The sequence below is a fragment of the Megascapheus bottae genome, chromosome 8 (genome assembly GCF_031878675.1).
Source record: "Megascapheus bottae isolate mThoBot1 chromosome 8, mThoBot2.hap1, whole genome shotgun sequence".
NCBI lineage: Eukaryota > Metazoa > Chordata > Mammalia > Rodentia > Geomyidae > Megascapheus > Megascapheus bottae.
Genome location: NC_143516.1, coordinates 20,326,463 through 20,350,424, shown reverse-complemented (window position 1 = coordinate 20,350,424; position 23,962 = coordinate 20,326,463). Strand labels below are relative to the sequence as shown.

Sequence of the window (23,962 nt, the reverse complement as noted above, 5' to 3'; positions counted from 1 at the left end):
AGAGAATTTCAGTTTCATAAAGGTAAAGAATTATATGAATATGTGGCTGTATGTATGTATGTGGATGTTTCATTACTTTATTTCCAGAGTGTAATATTGTACCTGAACCAGAGTATATAATAAACAGCCATTGATATTGAATGAAGCTCTAGGTTCATTTTCATCTCAAAATCAGGTTCCTTGTCAAGTCTTCCCCAAAGCAGTAAATGGCAACTCTCTCCTGGTTTGTTCAAACCAAGAATCTGAGAATTATTCTTGACTCCTGTCTTTCACATCTCCTATCTTCAAACCTTGACAGCTCTATCTACAAACATACACTCAGATTTCTATACTCTAGCCATCTCATTTTCTTCATTGCTCTAACTGAAGCCTAGGCAATGACGTTCTCTCACTTTTATTGTAAGGGCCTTGTCCAGTGACAAGTCTCTCTGCTTCTGCCTATGCTCCCTACAAACCTATATTCTCCACAGAAGAAAAGTGCTCCAGAATTTATGTGAGAATATGTGTGTCGTCAGCTCAAAGCACTCTGTTAAGAGTTTCGATCCTGGAACATAGACTAAATCTTTTCTATCTCTATAATACATTTTCCAATCTTGTCCCAGACATACATTCCTGAATCCATTTCCTCTCTTTGCTCTTTCTTTCCCAGCCAGCCACCCAATCCCTCTTCCAAATCTCTTCCCGTGCCTTTGATCCTGATGCTGCTGCTTCCACCTGGAATGAAGAGACACACGTGACTTGCTTCTGGCTTTCATGTAGACCTCTGCTCAAAGTTGCTTAATCAGAGTACTTACCAGATCATTGCACCTAAAATAGCAAGCAAGCACACACGTGCGTGCACACACACACACACACACACACACACACACACACACACACACACTGGGTCCCTGTCTTCATTTCAATGTCCTTACTACCACTTGGTATTTTATATTTACTAATTTTTTATCTCCTCTCTCTCTCTGCTTTTCAAAAAGTAAACTCTATGGAAGAAAATACTTAATTCACGGCTCTGCCTTCAGCATCAGAGATGAACCCTTAACAAGGTTAATTAACCATGGTACCTAGGATCTTAGATATAAGTACCTTCTTTTTCAAAGAATCAACGTTAGTATCTAAAAAGGGAGTAGGTGTTGAATGTTTTGCCTATCCCTTGAACATTTCTGTGCCTGTAGCAATGCAGACTTCTGATCAGCCAGCATGAGTCACGTGGCCCCCTTATCATTCTGGCACTAATGTGGAGCTGGCAGGAAAAGTCATCAAAGCAATTCATAGAAGAGGAAAGTTCTTGACTTTTTTTTTAAAGCTTCTGTTGATAGAATTTAGGGTGGGCTAGAGGAAAGACAGAGTATCTCGAGGTAAACACAACAGATGGGAGCCGCAGAGATTTTCCAGAGTGGGAAGGAAAATACAGGGATGAGCTGGAGCTCCTGGTAGAGGAATATCTCGAAATAACTGTACCTCTGCACACTCCACAAGAGCACGGCCTCGCTGTACCCTGCTCCTGTGAATGGCTCCTGTGGGAAAGGCAGGGAAGGTCTCCCCGAGTGAATAATCCCCAGGCTTTACCCAAGTAGGCTGCAGAAAGGAGAGAGAAAGCTGGGCTAGCTGCAGCCATGGACACATAAATTCTCTCATTCATTCCACGTGCTGTGGTTCCTCTATGCATTACGGACAATTCAGTATACCTGGCTTTCAGGATTCATGCATAACTTGTTTTTAGGTAAGGGTAAAATCAAATGAGTTCACAACAAAGCAACCACCAGGGAGTGAGCATGTACAAACACACAGAGGGGGAAAAAATGAATTTTTCCTGCTATTATCTGGCTCAGGGTGCTTTTCTTTATGTATTCTTTTTATGGATGGATGGATTTATTTATGGCTACACCTATCCCTCAAGTTATTTTAAAATTACAAAGTAAGTGTGTGTGAAGATAGAAAGTGTTTCTCAGGTTCCCTTGAGAGTGGAGCACCCTGGCTAACCACGGGCACACACATTCTTCCCATAGTACAGTACTTGAAAATTAATAGCACATGCAGAGGAAAAACTAAACCCTTTGACGTCACTCGTGAAATGAGGAAACATAAACAGAAAAGGCTCCACTCCAGCGAGCTGCCAGCCTTGAAGCCGATTGGTCTCTGCTTTTCCTTGCCTGTGGCAACCAACAGCACCTCCCAGCCTCGCAGGCCGGCTGCCTGCTTACCCAGCCAGTCGGTCGGTCTGGACACTGCAGCAGGCTCGGGCTCTGTCCCAGCACTTGTCTGGGAGCAGTGTCTGCCAAGAGAGTCTTTCTAACCTTCCTTCCTTCTTGAGCTCCCTGTGCGCTTTTGTGTTTCTTTCTTTCTCTTTATTTGTCCTCCTCTTTTCTTTTCCTTTGTTTTATTTTTTTTATTTTTATTTTTTGCATAATTATATTCCTAATCCTGGATGAAGTTGCTGGATCCTGCAGCACAAGCCTTCATGAACGAGCAGCACCGCTCAGAGATTTCACGGCATTCAAAGGTCACAGAACAGCCACTATGGTTAAATGTCTTGTTTAATGGTTGAGGTATGTACAACAAATTTTAACGGCAAGCTTGTTTCTCTGGAGAGACGAGACTCATAGAGAGATGGCAGAATTTTTATTTAAAATGAACCTGTATATATACATATCTATGTGTACATATGTGTGTATATATCTATAAGCATATATATGTTTGCCTGTGATTGTTCCTACAGCAACCAGCTTTTGAATTTCCTTCCTTTTTTCTAGGTGAACTGACTAAACATTATTCCTTACCCTGAATTAACTGTTTGAGGACAGCAGGGTTGCCGTCCAGTTAGTTCAAGGAGAGACTCAGGCATTTTCTCTAGACTTGGAGCCCCTACTAAAAAGAGCATTTAAATTTTTTTCTTTTTAATGAATGCAATATTTCTTTTCCAAGGTAAATTATACAGTTGGGTCCTTTGTAAAAAAAATTATTTTTGGTGGAACAGGGTAGGAAAATATTGGCAAAAGGTTTGGTGAGGGTTAGTGAAACAGGGGGAAAAAAAGAAAGTCAGGGTTTTCTTGAGAGTTTGTCATGTTGGTGGATAGGAAATCACTAATTTAAGGAATTAGTGGGGAAGAGGAAGCCGCTGGGCATAAACTGATAGGGTGTATCTGAATCATAGAATCTGGAGGGAGGCCGGGAATGACGCTCTTGCCTTGTTGTCTTCTAGTTTTAAACTGTTTTGAATTTCAGAGTCAACAGGCTAGATGGAGGCACTGAGTTCCACCGTCAGTGATTTCCGTCTTATTATTCAGTAAGGAAAATAAAACTTTATTACCACTGCAAATTTTGCTAATTATCTTTTCTTACAACAGTCGAAAGCAGAGCCAGCTATTTAATTAGGGACTTAAGTGATTGAGCCTGGGGACTAATTAATCATCTAAAAATTCTGTTCTTCACTTGGTCTGTCCAGGGTGACTATTGCAGTGATAGAAAGGAAAGCTCTTTGCACCAGAAGGCAGGCATGTGAATGTGTATCCAGGAAACACACTAAATGCTGCAGTAGAGAGACTGAACACGGGACTAAGGCTGCTTTCAGTGGGACATTATTGTAGACTCAAGTGGACTCTGCCAAAACATTTTTTCTTATTCACAGGAACAATTATGGCAAAGGCAGTTCAATACATAGATGGTTGGTAATCGTCTCCTTTTTCTACTCAAAGTTATGTGATAGAAAGTTAAGACAGGGCTGTTGGAAATCATTACCTTCCTCCCAAATGTCTTACTTGATTTCCTTAAAGTTTCTATTCTCACTATTGAGAACCAGTGATCTGTCCATCTAGGTATATGTTATCAGGGCTAAGAAGCAAAAGTGTACTCAAACACAGAGTATACTTCAAAGGGTTAACAAAATGAACTGCATCAGACTGTAATGTACCAAGTTGAGAACTGCCAAAATATTAGCTCTGAAATGCAGAGGATGTGCCGTGAATGGACAATTGCTTTTCTGCAGCGCCTACTGGGAAAACAAGGGCTTGGTGTGTTGCAAACGACTAAGTGCAGCTCCTCCATTTCCTCTGCTTTATCTTTTATTACTGGCTGGTGAAACAAAGACTGGTGTCAGTGGTTAGAACTTGATGGACATTTGCTGCAATAAAATGAAGTTCCTTTTTGTTGTGAGGAGAGATCTAAAGTTAACTAGGTGCAACTTCAAAACCCCTATCTTCTTTGTGAGAATTTGTATCTGACACTAAAACTGTCTGATATCAATGGGCACTCATATTAGTTGAACAATCTGTGACACAATCACTGGTGACTATATTTCAGCAAATTAGCACACGGAAAAAAATGTTACTTAAGAAAAGGGTGGAAAAATCCAAGGTGTGTCAGGGACAAAACAATTATATCAGAACACCTTTGAATGCCTTTCACCAAGTTCAGAACAAAGCTATCCATTGTTGGTGCTCCATAAAAACCTAGTTAAAAATGATTGCCATGGATTTATCCAGCAGAAATTATATAAATAATTTCCAAACAGGGCTTTTTTAAGGACTGCTTTGAAAAATGCTCTAAAATATTAATCTAGAAAAGAACTTTTGATGCCAGAGAACAGGGCTTTCCGCACCTTGATGTGTTATTTTCAGGCAAAAGGATGCTGTAAGTCCAAAAGTAAAAATGACCAAGTTTCTTCAAGGTGGGAATGTGCTATGTAGAAAATGCTCTGGGCTAGTAAATTTTTTTTCTGAAGTGTAATTTATTGTGAGCCAGGCTGAAATCACAGGGGAAGTTGCTTGTTAACTCACAGAACATGGTGTTGGAAGGAATTTATTAAGTAGTAAACTAATCTCAAGCATGACTAAAAGGGCTCCTCTATGTAAAGACAACTGCCAGATTTGAAGATCAGAACAGGCAGGAACTTGTGTGGAAGCCAAGAGTATTCTATGAGCTTCAATTCCCATTGCTGAGGCAGGTAACAGGAGGGAAAAATCTATGTATAGAAATTATTTCCCCCAAAATTCATCACCTTAATAATTCAGCTCACATATCCCAAAGATTGTACAGATGAAGGGAGGAGTCTCCCCAAGCAGATACATTTACTGTCAGAGAAGGGACCTGGCATGTAGAGACTTAACCTGGTTCCTTACACACTGGTGAGACCATATCAAATAAGGCCTCATCTTCCACATGAGAGTGGCAATGGGTTCAATGCCATTAAACTTCTCCCACTTGGTATATTAACAGTCTTAGAAGGATTGGTATGCATATTTGAGTAAAAGAAGGAGGATCTGCCATAGAAACCTAGACCAACGGAGTGAGTACTTCTGAATAGAGGGAGTGTGTGTTGAAGTTCTAGTATCAAATCGATGCTTTTAACTTTGCCAAAAAGTATTAAGATATCTAAATGCTTTGATTTGTACTTAGTGGTTGCAAGGAATGAACCGAAAGTTCCCAGAGCTGCAGACCAGGGCAGATATCTTCATTCAGACACCAATTTGCCAAATGTCTCTGAGCCACCCACTTCATCTTGACCTCAGTCGCCTCACCTGAAGAAGGACCTGTTTATATTGGGTTACTTCTAACATCTTTTTTAGGTCAGACATTATAGAATATTCTCAGAGTTATCCTGGATTTTGTTTATATATAAATGTGAAAATGACCAAATGTTTATTCCAAAAACATGGTTCCACTTTTTTTAACATGAGTTTTGTTGGTTGAGCTAAACTGAATATGAAGAGAGGTAAATATTTCCAACCCATAGGAAACTCATTCTACTTGAACATAAATACAAATGAGTAGACCTGTACAGATAAGTTCATGAGGATATAATGTGATCATCTGAAGACATGGTTACTCTTTCAAATTCATATTTGCAGTGGTACTCTTTACAAATTGGAATGCTATAGGAAGTTTGGTCACAGGCTGATTCAGCCAGTGCACCTGCCTGGGATTGCAAATCACAGTTTGCTTTGGAAGTGAGTGGAAGTCAGTCCCTTGAACTCAGATGTCTAGGAATTTCCAGGAAGCAGGAGTCATTGGAGAACACTGAGAACAGCTCCACATCCCAGCAGGCATTTGATAGAAATTAGGAAGATTCAGAGCAGTGAAGGGTTTGTGTGCTGGCACAGCATGGTGTGAACATGCTGGGAAATTGCCAGGTTTTCAGGAAGTTTCAGGTTATAGCTGTGAACTCCCAGAGATCAAACTCTGGTGCTATCAGTTTTCTTGTCTTCCTTGTTGGTGGCCCTTATCTTTCCAAATTCTGTGATTTACCTTGACCAGATCAATACTGAACCATTTCAGTATTTCTGATACAGAAGGGGAGAGACAAAAAAATTAAAATACAGAAGGGGAAAGACAAAAAAATTAAGATACAGAGGGGAGAGAGAAAAAAATTAAGATTGCTAGAGCAGTTTTGACATGTTTTTTTCTTGTGTAAAAGTACTTAGTAAACTCATGCAAAACTTTTTTTCATTGAATTCTGTTCAGATTTTTTGTTATTAATATATTTTGTGTTTTGTATTACCACACTAGCATAGAAATAAGAAATATAAATTTTTTCACTCACTGCTTTGGGGACACACACACACACACATACATACACACACACACAGATACACAGTCTATTCAAAAGTAAACAATTATACATGACTTAGATATACTCAAGGATATTTACAAGTTTGAACTCTGAAATTTTCTTTGTGGTATGGGAGGTATGATTCTATCTGGCCTGGTGTGGGGAGTGTTTCCATGGGTCCAGATGTAGAAATGAGTGACCCTTTTCTACTAGATTAACCAAAACCTGGTATCTAAACCTTAGTCGAAGACCACTTAAAATTCTTTATTTTTATTTTTTATTTTTTTTCTTGTCAGTCATGGGGCTTGAACTCTGGGCCTGGGCACTGTCCCTAAGCTCCTAATCTCAAGACTACCACCCTACCCTTGAGCCACAGCTCTACTTCCCATTTTCTAGTGATTAGTTGGAGATAAGAGTCTCAGGTCCTTTAGTGCCCAGGCTGGCTTTGAACTGAGATCCTCAAATCTCAGCCTCCTGAGTAGCTAGGATTACAGGCATGAGCCACCACATTAACACAAAAATCAGAAACTATCTGAACTCAGAATAAGTGAATTATTAAAACCATCATTTATAATCTATTTACTATACTGCATCATTATATAAAAGAATGAGAGATCTATATGCAAAAAAAACTGGAATTATTTTCCAGGTATGTTTATTAAGCAGAAAAATACTAAATTAACTTTGGTATGCATATATACCCATTTACACACATTCATAGATAATGTCTGGTAATTCAGATGAAAATATGGCAATAGCTTCTAGAAGGGGAAATGGAATACGGAAAGGAAGAATAACTTACTTTCTTTGAATTTCTGTAGAATTGATCATCTATAAATTTTCCCATATATATTTGTTTCATTTTTAGTGGAAAAATTGCTGACATTAAAAAAAAAGTCATTTCGGGGTCAGTTTGGCCTAGTAGTAGAGTGCTTGCCTTGCATGCCGGAAAATCCAGCTTTGATTCCTCGGTACCACATACATAGAAAAAAGCCGGAGGTGGTACTGAGGCTTAAGTGGTAGAGCTCTAGCTTTGAGAAAGTCCAAGGACAGTGCTCAGGCCCTGAGCTCAAGCCCAGGACTGGCAAAAAAATAAAAAAGTCATTTCATTATATTTTAAGTTGAGAGATATGTTAGAGGATAAAACAAAATATTCTCTTTTACTTCTACTTTCCTCACTGCCTTCTTCTTTCAATTGTTATTGGTCCATCATCCAGCTTGAGTAGTTTGGAGCCAATCAACACCACTTTCTTTAAGAATAAAATGAAGAATTTCATCAACCCCAAAGTTCTTCACAATATGGACAGAAGTTTTTACCCTGTTGTGTACTCAGCTCTTAAAGACCCATCTCCATACTCTGAATACATACATTTCATTCTATATATGCTTTCCGGGTTTGTGTATTTTAATTAAATTTTCTGTTTTAGAATTGGTTTGGTTTGATTTCTCAAATTCATGCAAAACTTGTATTTTTCCCAAACTGTTTAAGGAAGCTAAAATTGTGCAATAAAATCACAAAACAGCAGAAAACATTACTTATATGGTAAGATTGTACACTTATACAAGTAATTAATGCTGCTTTAGTTCAAATATGATTTATATATTTCTTGGGTTTCCAGGAGGGGAAAAATAAGACTTTCATTTCCCTTTCTTATTATGCCATTTGCCAGCTGGGTCTAGTCAGATGAAAGAGCTCAGTCATTCACCAAGTGTGGACAGCATTCTCATGAAAGGAGAGGCTGCAGTAACACAGGGGTCTAGGGAATGCTTCCTTCTAGAAAGGTCATTGGGCCCAAGGAAGAGGTGTTTTCTATGCAGTAGAAATATAGTGTATTCCCTTGTTCTTAAAATTAATCTTGCTTTTTCAATAAAATGAAAATACAATTTTGATGTGGCTTTTGTTCCATTTGGAAAAGATAATTATTCATCATTTAAGCTATTTATTTTTATTTCCTAACTCTTTAGACATTTGTTATTGTATTTGGAATCAGGACTCCTCTAATGTAAATCTTTAAAAACTAAATAAATTGGATACACTTAGCAAATGAAACAGCAATAACAGATAATTTAAAAGCTATCAACTTGTATATTTTGTGTAAAGGGAGAAGAATTAAAGAAGGAGGAAAACAAACAAAACAAGGATCAAACATTTTCATAGTGCCTTGAATTTGTAAGCCAAAGTTCTGAGTTCAAGTTCCAGATGCTTAGAATGATACTTTGGGCAAATCATTTGTTTTGGGGCTTCTAGTAAGTCTCTAAAAATAATTTAGTATGATTATAAAATTCCTGACTTTTATATTCAATCAGTTCAAGACATAAATGTCACATCACTTTATTCTCAGTTCTTTTTTGGATTTTAGTGAGTTTTTGTTTCTTAAAAGTATTTTGCCAGTCCTGGGGACTGAACTCAGGGCCTGAGCACTGTCCTTGAGCTTTTCCTCGAGGTTAGAGCTCTACCACTTGAGCCACAGCCCCAGTTCTGGATTTTTTATAAATGTGGTACTATGGAATCGAACGCTGATTAGAGATTTACCACTTGAGCCACAGCTCCAGTTCTGGCTTTTTTATATATGTGGTACTGAGACATCAAACCCCGGATCTTTGTGCATGCTGGGCAAGCCCTCTACCATTAGACAAAACTCCCAGTCCCTAAAAGTATTCTTATTAGAAGAGATTAGTTGTAAAAGGGTCTCATTGTGACAGTGTATCCTGATCAAACTCACCCCTTATCTCCCTCCCTTATTCCCCTGCTCCTGCTTAAAACCATTTCAATACATTTCATTGTTCTATTTTTCCCATATGAAAACCAAGTCCTCCATCAAATGCATCTTGTTAGGTCATGAGGCTTACAGAGGCTGAGATCTAGTGGGTATCAAAAAGAAAAAGAACGCACTAGAATCCATCACCAAAACTCTCCAAAAAAAAGCAAGGCTGAAAGTATGGTTGCAGGAGTAGAATGCCTGCTGAGGCCCTAAGTTCAAATGCCAGAACCTCCAAAAAAAATTTGATAGACTATTGATGATTTTTGTGTACAGTATTATATGTTTTAAATGTTAAAGAGAAATAAAGTTTTGCTTCTGTTTGAATGTATGTCTTCCAGAATGCAAGTTCGAGGCATGTGATTGTCTACATAGCTGTGCCAAGAGTGAAGCTTCAGAAACAGAATTCCCATAAATTGATTATTTTAATCACCACACTAGTGGTCAGGGTGCCTTGAGAGGAGAGTGTTATGGATATGGTTGTTCTCATCTCCTCCTTTCTTGCAGGCTTGCTTTCACCTTTTCTTCTTCTGCCATATTATGATGTGCCATGCCAGCTGCCAGTGCCATGTTGTGTATTTCATAAACTCTATAATGGGGAGAATATATTCCATTACTTTACAATTTGCCAGTGCTGGGTGTTTCATGGTGCCAGCGGGAAATAGAATAATAGAAGTAGGATGTGAATATCATTTAAAAATTTTTCTGTATTAAACTATAGCACACAGAACTCAAAATGAGCTACCATATAAGTACTTGTTAAGTGAACCTCTGTATAACTGTTAGCCAAGTTAATAGGCATTTTTATATTTTCATCACATTAGAAATTCCATAATCCTCTCCTTTTCAATATTGCATGTTGAGACTCCATAGGTTATTGCATGTAATTGTATCTTGTTTCTTTTATTTCATGTTTTTTTTGGGGGGGGAGTGGGAGTGAACAGTCCTGCAGATCAAACTTTGAGCTTTGTTCTATTTCTTGAGCTGTATATGCTCAGTCATTTTGGTTTTAACTTGTGTTTGACAGGGTCTCATGCTTTTGCCTGGAGTGGACTAAAACAATCCTTCCACATCCTTTATTTAAAAACAAAATTGCTGGGGCTGGGAGTTTGGCCTAGTGGTAAGAGTGCTTGCCTAGCATGCACAAAGACCCGGGTTTGATTCCTCAGCACCTCACATACATAGAAAAAGCCAGAAGTGGTGCTATGGCTCAAGTGGTAGAGTGCTAGCCTTTAGAAAGCCCAAGGACAATGCTCAAGCCACAGGACTGGCAAAAAAATAAAAATACAATAAAATAAAAACAAAATTCCGATCATCTTATATTTGAATTACTAATATTTTATTTAAAACCATGTTGATGGAAACAATTGGTCTAAACTAACTTTAAAGATACTTTCTTCAGTATTTTATGCTCTTGCTGTGACTTTATTAAGTTTGGAAACTTAAAAATATCTCTGAGTTTAGAAAGGGAGTTTGGCCTAGTGATAGAGTGCTGGCCTAGCATGCATGAAGGTCCAGGTTGGACTCCTTGGTACTACACATATAGAAAAAGCCAGAAGCAGTGCTGTGGCTCAGGTGGCAGAGCAAAAGCCTCAAGCAAAAACTGTCCAAGGACAGTGCCCTGGCCCTGAGTACAAGCCCCAAGACTAGCAAAAAAAAAAACCCCTCTGAGTTTATATAATTTTATTCTTTTCCATAAATATTTGGCAGTATTTGAGTATTGGTGAATAAATCCATATAAGTGAATATTTTATGGTTAAGATTTTTGGTTACAGTTTTTATTTATTTTATTATTGTTATTGTAAAGGTGATGTGATTATACTTACATAAGTCAGATAATGAATGTCTTTTTTTTCTTGCCAGTCCTAAGGGTTGAATTCAGGGCCTAGGCACTGTCCTTTCTTTTTTTTTCATATATTTTTTATTGTAATTAATAAAAGGGTTACATGATATTTGCCAGATAGATGGTGCATTAATTCCCAGACATTGATACCCTTTCACATGTCTTGGTCCCCATTTTCCTCCCCTCCACCCCCACCCCTCATCTTGTTTTCCCCGCTTCCCTATCCAATTTCAAATAACCAAATACAAATATATCTGATATATCAGGTAACAAAGTGAGATACTGTAACAATATGAGATAACCAAGGGACAGCAAAAGAGATGAGAGATAACATAGTACATTAAGAACAACATTCATTCATTATATGGCTTATGTTTCTATATTCTAGAAATCCTTTCATTTAGCGTCCTACTATATGGCCTTTTGTATCAAGGTTTTGCTCTATTGCAAATCTCTGCTAGGAGAGCCCAAGGTTTCTACTAATTATGACAAATGAACCTAAGTTCCTTTGAGTCTGGCTTACTTCACTTAATATGATCTTTTCTAAGCCTTTCCATTTCCTAACAAATGGGGCAATGTCATTCTTTCTGACAGCAGCATAGAATTCCATTGTGTACAAATACCACATCTTGTTGATCCACTCATCAACTGAGGGACATCTAGGTTGGTTCCATATCTTTGCTTTGATAAATAGTGCTGCAATGAACATTGTTGTGCTGGTGGATTTAGTATGTCTTTGTTTCTGGATGATTGGGTAAATGCCGAGTAGTGGAATTGCTGGCTCACGGGGGAGCTCTATGTTTAGTCTTTTGAGGCACTGCCACATTGCTTTCCATAGTGGTTGAACAAGTTTGCACTCCCACCAACAGTGTAGTAATGATCCCTCCTGGCCACATTCCCTCCAGCATCTGTTGTTATTAGTTTTCTTAATCCTGGCCATTCTAACTGGAGTGAGGTGGAATCTTAGAGTTGTTTTGATTTGCATTACTTTTATGACCAGAGATGTGGAGCATTTCTTCATGTGTCTATAGGCCATTTTTGTTTCTTCTTCAGAGAAGACTCTCTTTTAGTCTTTGGCCCATCTTTTAATGGGATGGTTGTTACTTTGGAGATTAGTTTTGGATTGATTCGATTTTTTGAGCTGTTGATATATTTTAGATATGAGGCCTTTGTCTGTTGTGTGGTTGGTGAAGATCTTCTCCCACTCTGTAGGCTTCCTAATTAGTTTACTAGCTATGTCCTTTGCCATACAAAAGCTCTGCAGTTTAATGCAGTCCCACTTATCACCCATTTATTTGATGAACATCGATGCAAAACTTCTCAACAAAATACTGGCCAACCATCTACAACAACTTATCAAAAAAATTATACACTATGATCAAACAGGATTCATCACAGGGAGGCAAAGCTGGTTCAACATACGCAAATCAATTAATATAATTCAACACATCAACAGGATCAGGGACAAAAATCACATGATTGTCTCAATAGATGCAGAAAAGGCATTTGACAAGATCCAACACCCCTTTATGTTAAAAGCTCTGGAGAAACTAGGAATCCATGGAACATTCCTCAATATAATAAAAGCTGTGTATGACAAACCCACAGCTAGTATTATACTTAACGGCAAAAAGCTAAAGCCATTCCCTCTAAAATCAGGAACGAGACAAGGATGCCCTCTCTCTCCATTCCTGTTTAACATAGTATTAGAATTCCTAGCCAGTGCAATAAGGCAAGAAGCAAGCATAAAGGGGATTCAAGTAGGGAAAGAGGAAGTAAAACTTTCTCTCTTTGCAGATGACATGATCCTGTATTTAAAGAATCCTATAGACTCTACTCCCAAGCTCCTTGAGCTGATTAAAAATTTTGGAAGGGTAGCAGGGTATAAAATTAACCCGACACTGTCCTTTCTTAAGGCTAGCACTCTGCCACAGCACCATATCTGGCTTTTTGTTTGTGTGTGGTACCAAGGAATGAAACCCAGGGCTTGGTTCATGCTAGATGAGCACTCTACTACTAGAACACACTCCTGGCCCCATGTGTTAATTTCTTTCTGAACAGTATCCTCTTCCCTCATTTTCTCCCATATTTTTCACTCCTAGTTCCCCGCCCCCCCACAAGTCACAGTTCATTTTCAACGTAGTATCTAATGAGTGTCACTTCTGTATTTGTTTACCCTTTGTCCTGCCATTTCTGTGCTCTTCCTTGGCCTTCCCCAAATAAATAAACTTATCTACAAGCAGAATGTACAGAAATAAAAAATGACAAAGGACAACAAAGTTTAAAAATTAAGAAGAAAACAAAAGCAAGACAATATGATAAGAATAAACTTTATAACTTGTGATGGGGGATTGAGGGGGAGGCAAAGTGGTTGAAAAACCAGGGAGGGAATAACAATGTTCAATAAGAAATGTACTCATTACTTTCCATATGTAACTATGATGCCTCTGCATATCGCCTTGATAATAAAATAAAATAAATTTAAAATACATATTTTAAAAAGCAAGAAACAGGGGCTGGGAATGTGGCTAAGTGGAAGAGTGTTTTTCTAGCATACATGAAGCCCTGGGTTCAATTCCTCAGCATCACATACACAAAAAAAACTGTAAGTGACACTGTGGCTCAAGTGGTAGAGTGCTAGTCTTGAGCAAAAGAAGCTCAGGGACAATGCCCAGGCCCTGAGTTCAAGCCTCAGATTTGGCATCTGGGTTGATTTCATATCTTAGCTACGATAACCAGTGCTGCAGTGAACATAGTTGTGCTGGTAGCTTTAGTGTGGCCTTGTTTGTGGTCTATTGGGTAAATGCCCAGGAGCGGATTTGCTGGGTCACAGGGGAACTCTGTGTCTAGTATTCTAAGGAACCATACTGTTTTCCAGAGTAGTTGAACAAGTTTACATTCCCACCAACGTCCTCTTGGCCACATCCCCATCAGCACATGTTATTATTTTCTTGGTAATGATCACTCTAATTGGGGTGAGGTGGAATCTCAATGCTGTTTTGATTTGTATTTCTTTTATGGCCAGAGGTGTTGAGCATTTCTTCATGTGTCTACTGGACACTCTTACTTCATCTGAGACATCTCTCTTCAAGTCATTACCCCATTTAGCAAGTGGTTGGTTGTTTGAGAGTTTATTTTTGGTAGGTTTAATGTTTTCACTCTAAATGTATTTTAGATATAAGTCCCTATAAGTAAATTCTCAAATCATGATTTTCTGTTTTTTTTCTTTTGTATCTGAAAATAATTTATGTCATAAATTGTATCCACTGAAATCATACCCAAGCAAATCATCTTCTGTGTTTTAATATGGACATTATATTATACAACATTTCTAAAGAAATAAAATCTCATCAGAGAAATTATTTTATAACTTGTTGCTTACCTCTAAGAATTTGACAAATAAAATTTATAAAATTGTTAGTATGTTAACCAGCTCCTTGGTCAAAGGGCTGTTCATTGTAGATTGCATTTCATCTGTACCTTACATTTCCAGTCAACAATACCTAGCAAAATATATCATTTACTTCCTGATTTATGACTTTCATGGCAATATATTCTAATATAGTTGTTATTACAAATTACAAAAGTGAGCTCTTAGCAACTTTTTCATTATCCAGTTTAACAGTTTATTATAGTCCAGTATAAGCTGATCTAATGAGAGTCCATATGTACTCATTTGACCTGTGGAATTAACAAATTGACTAAAAAACACAGTTACAAAAACACAGGAGTAAATTTAACTATATACCTATTGCTTCTCACAGTTTGTTGTCTTTTCTTGGTTGTTTGTGGTTTAATAATACTTTATGGAAGTTTTTCCAGTGTTAGAGTATATTTGAGCACAGATAAATTTAAAGTTTATTACTAATAAATTTAAAATGTGCCATATCTTTAGAATTTAATTGCCAATTAATTTACAAATAGATTAGGTATACATACAGCTCTAAACATGGATATGCAGCTATCTCAACTGTATGTTGACTAACATTCCTTTAGATACATAGCTAGTAATAGTATAGCAGGATCATATGCTAGTTCTATCTTCAGTTTTTTTCTTTTGTTTTTTTCTATGCCAGTCCTGGGACTTGAACTCAGTGCCTGGGCATTGCCCCTACACTTTTATGCTCAAGGATAGTACTCCAATATTTTAAGCCACAGTACCATTTCTGGCTTTTTGAGAGTTAATAGAAGATAAGAGTTAATAGGAGATAAGAGTCTCATGGATTTCCTGCCCAAGTTAGCTTTGAACTTTGGTCTTCAGAATTCAGCCTTTTGAGTAACTAGGATTACAGATGTGAACTACTGACACCAGGCATATGTTTAGTTTTTTCAAATTATTTTTGAATTTTTATTATCTTTAAGTAATTGTACAACGACATTGTCATTCATCAAAGTACTTTATGAATTTGGCATCTTGATCAATGTCACCCTTTCAACATTCTTTCCCACCTATCCCCACCCACCCCTTCCCTCACTTTTCTTAATTTTTAGGTTATATATTGAATATTATGCCATTTAATGAAGCAGTTTATGTATAAAATGAATCTTGATCTGTGTCAGCCCTACAGCCTCTTCACTTCTTTGAACCCCTACTTCCCTTCTCAATTCTATGGTATTTACTATGAATTTTTGCCTGTATTTTTCCCCTTCCGCCTTCATTTATATATTCCTTTTCCCCTAATCTCCCTCGCAAATACCCATTTTCTGGTACTTATTTTGTTGAGCTTTGACTTAGTCTTTTTAAAGATTATACTATATTTTTGTTCCCTATAAAGTCTAGTACACTTCAGTTAATTCATTTGTGACTCCTTGCTTACCACCCAGTATGTTTACTTTCAGATTTATAGGTACATTCTAGCTACTACAAATGAGGGAAACCATGGCACATGTGTTTCTCTCGGTCTGACTTGCTCAGCTTAATATGACTTTTTTCAAGTCTTTGTATTTCCTAGCAAATGGTACAATACTATTCTTTGTAATGGTTGAATAGAATTCCATTGTGTATATATACCACATTTTCTTGATCCAACTCTTGACTGAAGGGCATTTGTCCTGATTCTAGATCTTGACTGTGGCGAATAATGCTGCAGTGAACATGGTTGTGCTGGTAGTTTTAGTGTGGTCCTTGTTTGTGTTCTATTGGATGAACTCCATAGTGGATTCCAGAGTAACTATAGTAACATATTCCTACTAACAGTATGTCCCCATTTACTATTTTCTTAAATGATCATTTTCCCACATGATTGCTTGTTTTCTTGCTGATTGCCATTCAAACTGGTTGCTGTAGAAGTCCAGTGATGTTTTGATTTGCATTTCCTTTATGGCGAAGGCTGTTGAATATTCTTCATGCATTCATTAGCCATTTGTAGTTCTTTTAAAAATTGCTTATCTGCCTATTTATTTATTGAATTGTTTATCCCTTTACTATTTAATTTTTGAAGCATTTTATATATTCTACATTTTAATCCTTTATCTGATGAATAACTGGCAAAAGGCTTTCTCTAATTCTATAGGTTTTCTTCTAATTCTGGTCATTGTTTTCTTTTTTAATTTGATACAATCACATTTTTAAATTCTTGTTCTTATTTTCTGAGCAATGGGGCATCTGTTTAGAAAGATGTTACCTGTGCCTTGATAAGCAAGATTACTTCAACTATTTTTGATCAGGGAAATAGTACCCAAATGATGTCATTTATCACCAAAGAGGTCTGAGATCATAGCTTTTTATTTTCCAGTTGGGCTAGGGGAAGTTATTTTGCTGTAGCCAGGATGAGTTTCAAATTCCACATAGCAGAGAGTTCTTTGAGTCCTTGCCCTTGTCCTAGGCTCTTATTCCACTGGCTAAGGCCAAGATGCCATGTCAGTCATGCACTTCTCCTCAGGCTAGTGGTGAAATATTTTTACTGTCAACCCCTCTAATTCCTGTATTTTATCAAAACAAAGATGTAACAAATGAGTACATACAAGTTGTTTTTTAAAGTCTATTGATTATAGAGCTAACATGAACATTTTGAATTGTGATTTCGTAGAAGGCTCTAAATTTCCCCATAGTACAGGTAGCTCAGAACTATGTTCACTATCAACTCCAGGTTGAAATTTTATGCACTTGACTGAACCCAATATTTTACCTTGTTTTGTTTAGTTTTGCAGAGATGCTTCAAGTACATTGACTTGATTTATTTTCCACTGTGAGAGTCTTAAACATTCAGATGCTTCAGTTTCCTATTACATGTGCTTATGTATGTATGTTTCAATGACTGAACATTGAACTCATCTTTTTTAGTCAAAAAGTCAAATACTAGAAAATTAATGGTTAAACTGTGTAGACACATGTGAGTATATAACCTGACCACCAGTATATACTACCCTAAAAGTTTTAAAACTAGTTAAGTATTTTTTCAAAACCAGCAAAAGTACTTTATAAACTAGTATAAGTACTTTTCAAAAGTACTTATAAAACTACTTTTAAATGTAGTTGTGCTACCAGCATTCATTGATGTGGTGGGTGGGTCTTGCAATTGGACAACTTTTCTACCAAAGTTCCTTTTCTATGGATTAATGTATTTGCTTGCTATTTTAAAATATTGGTGTTCTCATCTAGGACTTTCCTAGAAGAGGGTTACAGTAGCTCAAAACCTAAGTATATAAGGTCATATAGAATGAGACTAAATGAAAGGATCTCTAGGATAAGGAAACAAGAGCTTTATCTTGTGTGGTTGTTATTCTTAATGTACTATGTTATTTCTCCTCTCTTTTTTTGCCCTTATGGTTAATCTCATATTATTATTGTATCTGACTTTGTTACCTGGTATATTGTATATAAGCTTATTTATTTGAAATAGGAAAGGACATGGGGAAAACAAGATGATTGGGGGGAGGGAAATGGGGAAAAAAGCATGAGAAGGGGTATCAATGTGTAAGAACTAATGCACCTACTACCTGACAAATGTAACTGTAATCCTTCTATATATTATCCCGACAATAAAAAAGGAAATACTAGTGTTCTCTCTTGTAGCATAAAAAGTACTTGTGCTAGACCTTAGAATTTGAAATGATATAGACTTTTTAATGTGAAATTATTTGAATATTTTAACAAATGTTAAGTTATTAATTTGCTCCAATTTTGATGATGTTCTTAAGTGTAGATATATATAATATATACACAGATAGGCATATATAATATATACAGATATTAATTTATATGAATATGTATGTATACAGTGACCTATAGTGTATTATATTTATTTAGTGATGAAAAATTGTAATATGTTTATGTCTCTCAAACAGCTTCAATGAACTTTCAATATATGAGTATAATTTTCTTCATTTTTATTAGATCACTGACTCCTATTGATTGGATAATAAGGCACTGTTTTTAAGGGTCAGAACCTGATTCATTACTGTCATTGTCTATTTGGGATCTTAATGTATGCTAGTAACTCAGGACATAAAAGTAAAACAGACAAGGTTCCTGTCACCATGAAGCTGGTATTCTACTAAAAGAATATTGGCTGCAAATAAACTACTAGATATAGCACTTTATTTCAGATTTTGCTAAATCTCTGAGGAAACTAAGGCAGGGTAACAAAAAATTACAAGTCCTTGTGGAGACACTGTTTTAAAATGATTGTCCTGCTGTAAGGAGGACAACTAGGTGAAATAGCTTATGGTTTTCACAAGCCAGTTAGGAGATGAAGGTGGCCTGGTTGAAGACTAAAACTGTGAAATGGGACAGTGGACAGTGTTCGGATGTGGGCATTTGGCAAGAGAGAAGATGAAGCTAGATGGGATGTGAAGAACAGACAGCAATACCTAACCCCTGTGTCCCCAGATTCTGCTTCTAGGCTCCTGGATATATATATCCTGCATATCCAACCCTAATACCTTTGTCACCTTGGATTTGTAATTTCTTCTCATTTTCTTCAATGGTAAAACTAAAGGAGGTGCTATTAATAATGTCAACCTTACAGGTTCATTTTAAAGATGTGTGTGTGTGTGTGTGTGTGTGTGTGTGTACATGTGTGCACACTCACAGATTTAGAAATGTGTTCATGAGTAAATACTGTCTATTGTGTACATAACAACTCCATATAAAATAAATTCGTGAACATTTGTGAATGGTTGATAAATTCTGGATTTGGAGTTTTGTATCACTCAGTAGTTCATTCATGGAGGATGAGGTTGGTGAACCAAGGGATGCAGCTAAGAGTTTGGTTTAAGATACACTAAGTTGAAGATGTCTATTAATGAAGCAGATGTAGAAGTCTGGAGTTCAGAAGGAAGTTCAGAACTGAACTTGAATTTATAGGCAGAGGTGCTATTTAAAGCCTGGCTACAGCATGAGCTCACCTAGGAAGACAATATAAAGAGGAAGAGGGTGGAGGGCAAAAGCCTTGCCATTACACCCTTACCACAAGGTCAGAGAGGAGGTGGAGCCAGGAAATGATTCCAGTGCACACACATCTGGCTTTCACATCATACTGCCTATAGCACTGGAGCCCAGCCAGAGTTCATGCTTTAGAAGGCTCTGCAGACATGAAAGCTTCTTTATACATTGCTAGGAGTGAGGGGCTGTGGCTTCCGGCCTGGACCCTGATGACAGGAATTTTCCATTTATACTTGAGAGTAGCACAAAGACACTGTGGAATAATCTTCTGATCCATGTTAACCCTAAGAAATTTTTCGTGCAGCCATGGTTACAGTGGCCGCAAATGCTAGATCAGTCACTTTAAATTGTGTCATTGTGATTGCCTTCTCTCTTCTTCACAGAATAAACGTCTTCAATTTTGCAAAGTTGTTTTCATTAAGAGTTCTGGTATTGAAGGATGGTTCCACAGATACCATTTGATTCATGAAAAGTTTGATTTCCAGTCAGTCCTCAAAATGAATGAGTCTAGGAAAACAAAGTGCTAAAAATAGATGTGCCCTAAACAACAGAAACAACAGAGTTGGTGAGATGTTGCTTTTTAGATTTTTTAAATAGAATTCCAGGAATATATATATATATATTCTTTTTATTTAGACCTAACAATACAAAGATAAGAGTTACTTTATTCTTGGCTGTCAAGAACTTATGGAAACCACAGGGATATGAATCACAGAACAGACAAGACAGCAAAGACAGGACACTGGAAATCTGGTCTTGATGTTGTCTGTTACCCAAAGAAGTCACTATGGTTCTGTGACTCATTTCCCTTTTTTTTAACAGCTATAATAATCCTTTGTAGCTGACAGAGGATGTCTGTACATAAAACATGCATATACATTCACACTTGAATGCATGTGTGTATTCAAATATAACACTGTAGGTGGTAGGAAGATCTAAGTAATTATATTAATTGCTATTAGTTATATCATTGTTGTTACCTCAGACCCTTATCTCATCTCTCCTTTTTAATGAATGATGCTTAGGAAACTGAATGGAACAGTGATAACAGAAATGATGTTTCAAAGAAAACAACTGATTCAGGAAAATCAGAAGTTTTCTGCATAATAACATTGTGATTAGGTCATCTAGTTTCTCATAGCTCTTCAAATTTTGGCCAATGGATGCTTCCCAATGGGTAAAAAAAATGCTGTAATTCCAGCTCTCTTAGGGGCTTCGGTGCTTGCAGATGATGGTCTGCTGTCTTACCTGATTGCAATCAGTAGTATCCTGATAATTTTTCTTAAGAAAGCAATCTAGAATTTCCCTGCAAATGGCTCTTTACAATGTTAGCATTGCGCCATGTGCTGAGCCAGAGTGAATTCCTGGTTAAAGATTTCATGATTTTAACAAGGCATGGTGGCTCACACTGTAATTCTAGCTACTCAGGAGGCTGGGATCTAAGGATTAAGGTTCAATGCCAGCCTGGCACAAAAGGACCTGAGACTCTCATCTCCAATTAACCTCTAGAAAAATGGGAAGTGGGGCTTGGCTCAACGGTAGTGTGGTATCCTTGAGCTAAAGAGCTTAGGGACAGCAAGGACAGCATCCAGGCCTAGTTCAAGCCCCATGATCCACAAAAAAAAAGCTTCCCAACATGGCTTATACTTTTCTTGGCCAGTATCCTCAGAATTTCACGGAACTGTGTTGTTCTTATAATTTTTGTTTCCCATAAAATACTGCAAAACAAAAATCATACTGAAAAAATAATATATATATGCATGTATATGTATTCATGTATGTAATTCAAGTTTGTTTGGTTTCTCCAAGAAATGCAATATGTCAAATGCAAGTATTCAAATGCAAGTGTCCCACTGGGAACTGTTGGCTAGTCACGGTGGTGAGTGGTGCTCAACTGCAAAGTTCAACTACTTGGAAGGCAGAGGTGTAAGGGTTATAAACTCCAGATCAGTCTGGACAAAGTTAGCAAGTCCTGATCTTAATAGTGAAATTAAAAAGCTGAGGGAATAAGATGTGTCTGAAGCTATACAAGGACCTAGGTTCGATCCATACTACTATCCAAAAAAGTTTACTTTTGGTTCTGTTTGATTCATCACTTTCATTGCAAAATTGGAGAGGAGGAAACCTGAAAAAATTGTGGTTCCTCCCTACATAACAAACTCTCGCAAGGTCAGTTCCTTCTCTTTGAAATGAATTTGTAAGATTCATGCAATTGGGGCCAGGAGTTTGGCCTAGTGGTAGAGTGCTTGCCTAGCATGCATGAAGACCCGGGTTCGATTCCTCGGTACCATATACATAGAAAAGAGCCGAAAATGGCTCAAGTGGTAGAGCTCTAGCCTTGAGAAAGTCCAAGGACAGTGCTCAGGCCCTGAGCTCAAGCCCAGGACTGGCAAAAAAAAAAAGATTCATGCAATCAGGAATATGAAGACACATGAAGTCGGCTAGAGTAGACTTACCTTCCTGCTTACTTAATGAACTTTTCAATTAGCTAATACACAATGAAAAGTATTCAATGTGTATCTGAGCTTTGATAAATGTAGCCTGATTGATCACTTTCCAATTACATTTCTTCATATCTAAACCTTTCGACTCTGATTCTGAGACCCTCATAATCAGTAAAACAAAATTATCTTGGACTTCGTGATGATTTTGTTTAAACTTCACCTCTACGTAGAAAGGACTCCATTTAATGTGTTATATATCTTAATGTATTGTCTAACAAGCTTGGTAGTGTTTTGATTTTCTGATTTCAATTAACTTTCTATAACTCCTTTTTTACAAGTATGAAAATAATTAACCCTGGCGCAGGCCCAATGACTCCTTCAAATCAAAGTTTCTTATCATGCTTTCACTGAAGCTGGGGGCTCCAGCTGAGAGCAAAACTGATCTAGTGACCCAGACTTCTAGATTTCCCCTGTCAGAAAGCACATCATGGAATGAGGGCATGGTTTATGCAGTGGAGTACTTGCCTAGCAAATTTGAGGCCCTGAGTTCAATCCCCAGTATTGAAGAAGGAAAAGAGAAGTGTAACAGCAGATCGAGAGAGCTGGGCAGGGCAAAACACACTTAGCACTTGGGAAGCTGAGGGCAGACGGATGAGTTTAAGGTCAGCATAAACTTCATAACAAGAGCCAGTCAAAAGTGCTTCACTGCCATATTTACAATGTACATATAATGTGCTTCAATCAAATTTACCCCATCTGTATTACTTTGTGTGGGGGTGTAGGGGTGGGGGCTGTGTGTGGGTGTGTGTAAAATGCATTTCTCTAATCTTTATCACTAGTATTTATGAGGTACTTATTGAAATGATCATTTAAAATTTCTAAATTGTGGGAAGTAGATTGCTCTCTTTTATTGCCAATTTCCAATTTTAACTTACTATATTCAGTGCATATTTTTCTATACAGTTTTGTAAAACAGCCTATAACTAAATTTTATTCTTAATCACACAATGCCTTTTAGCTGTTTCTGTTGAGCTGTCCATATGCATATTATGTTGGGGTGTGCATGTGTGTGGGGTGTGTGTGTGTGTGTGTGTGTGTGTGTGTAGGGAGAGAAAGAGATTTCTATTTATCTGGGGTTTTTTTACATCTTCACATTTTCTGCTTTTTTACTTGATGGATGAATGTTTCAATTAATTTTCTCTCTACTGACTTGGAGATTGAGCATTTCATTTTTATGTTCTTATGATTTTAGCGTATCACTGTAAAATTAAGATAAACAAGTTTACATGTATTCAGAATCCTCACCATTCTCCAGAATAAGAACTTACTTAAGTCATCCTAAAGTGAGAATGTGTCCATGCTTTCCACTATGTAATTATTGTTCCTATCTCATCTCACTGTTTTATGAATTTTTAGTAGCTGCTTATATAAATGTACCTACATGTTTTCAATTTTGCTTTGCATTGCTCCCAACACTATATTTTTTTCCTTTTTAGATTCACATTCTAACTTTGAGAGTTTGTATGTGGTAAATATGTTCAAAGTTTAGACTAAAAATGTTCTTAACCGTCAAACTTGAATGATAATTTATCATTGGCTAGAATTCAATAAGTTCTAGTCATTTTTCTCCCCAAACTTTGAAAATGATATTCATTTGCCATTTATCTTGCTTGTTGGTGATAAAAGTCCTGTGCCACCAACTGATGTGACTTTGTGGCAAAAATGTCATTTCTGCTTTTCTCTGTGAAAGTTCAGGTCTTCTCTATATCAGCAGCAAGTCAAAGTATAAATACCAAAGGTCCCGAGGGGGAGTGTCTGTGGAGGACGAAGAAGCAAGAAGGAGGATGAAGAAGCTAGGAGAAAGGAGGAGGAGGAGGTGGAGGAAGGCGGAGGAGGAGAGAAGAGGAGAGCGGAGGAGAGAGGAGGGGGAAGGAAGAGAGAGGGGGAGGAAGAGGAGAGAGGAGGAGGAGGAGGACAAGGAGG

General features: G+C 37.4%; 1 protein-coding gene across 2 annotated transcripts in view; it reads left to right on the top strand.

The window, feature by feature from the left end:
- The first annotated feature begins 2,190 nt into the window (after window positions 1–2,190).
- The window catches only part of Pde7b (phosphodiesterase 7B), a 294,549-nt gene continuing 272,777 nt past the window's right edge, over window positions 2,191–23,962 (top strand). The window contains exons 1-2 of one of the 2 annotated variants that reach the window (XM_090338073.1): window positions 2,191–2,320; window positions 2,435–2,549. In XM_090338073.1, the coding sequence (XP_090194199.1) occupies window positions 2,529–2,549 (21 nt within the window). In that variant the 5' untranslated portion in view covers window positions 2,191–2,320; window positions 2,435–2,528. Of the gene's footprint in view, window positions 2,550–23,962 lie in introns of both variants that reach the window. The other variant, XM_090338072.1, reaches the window with a different exon arrangement.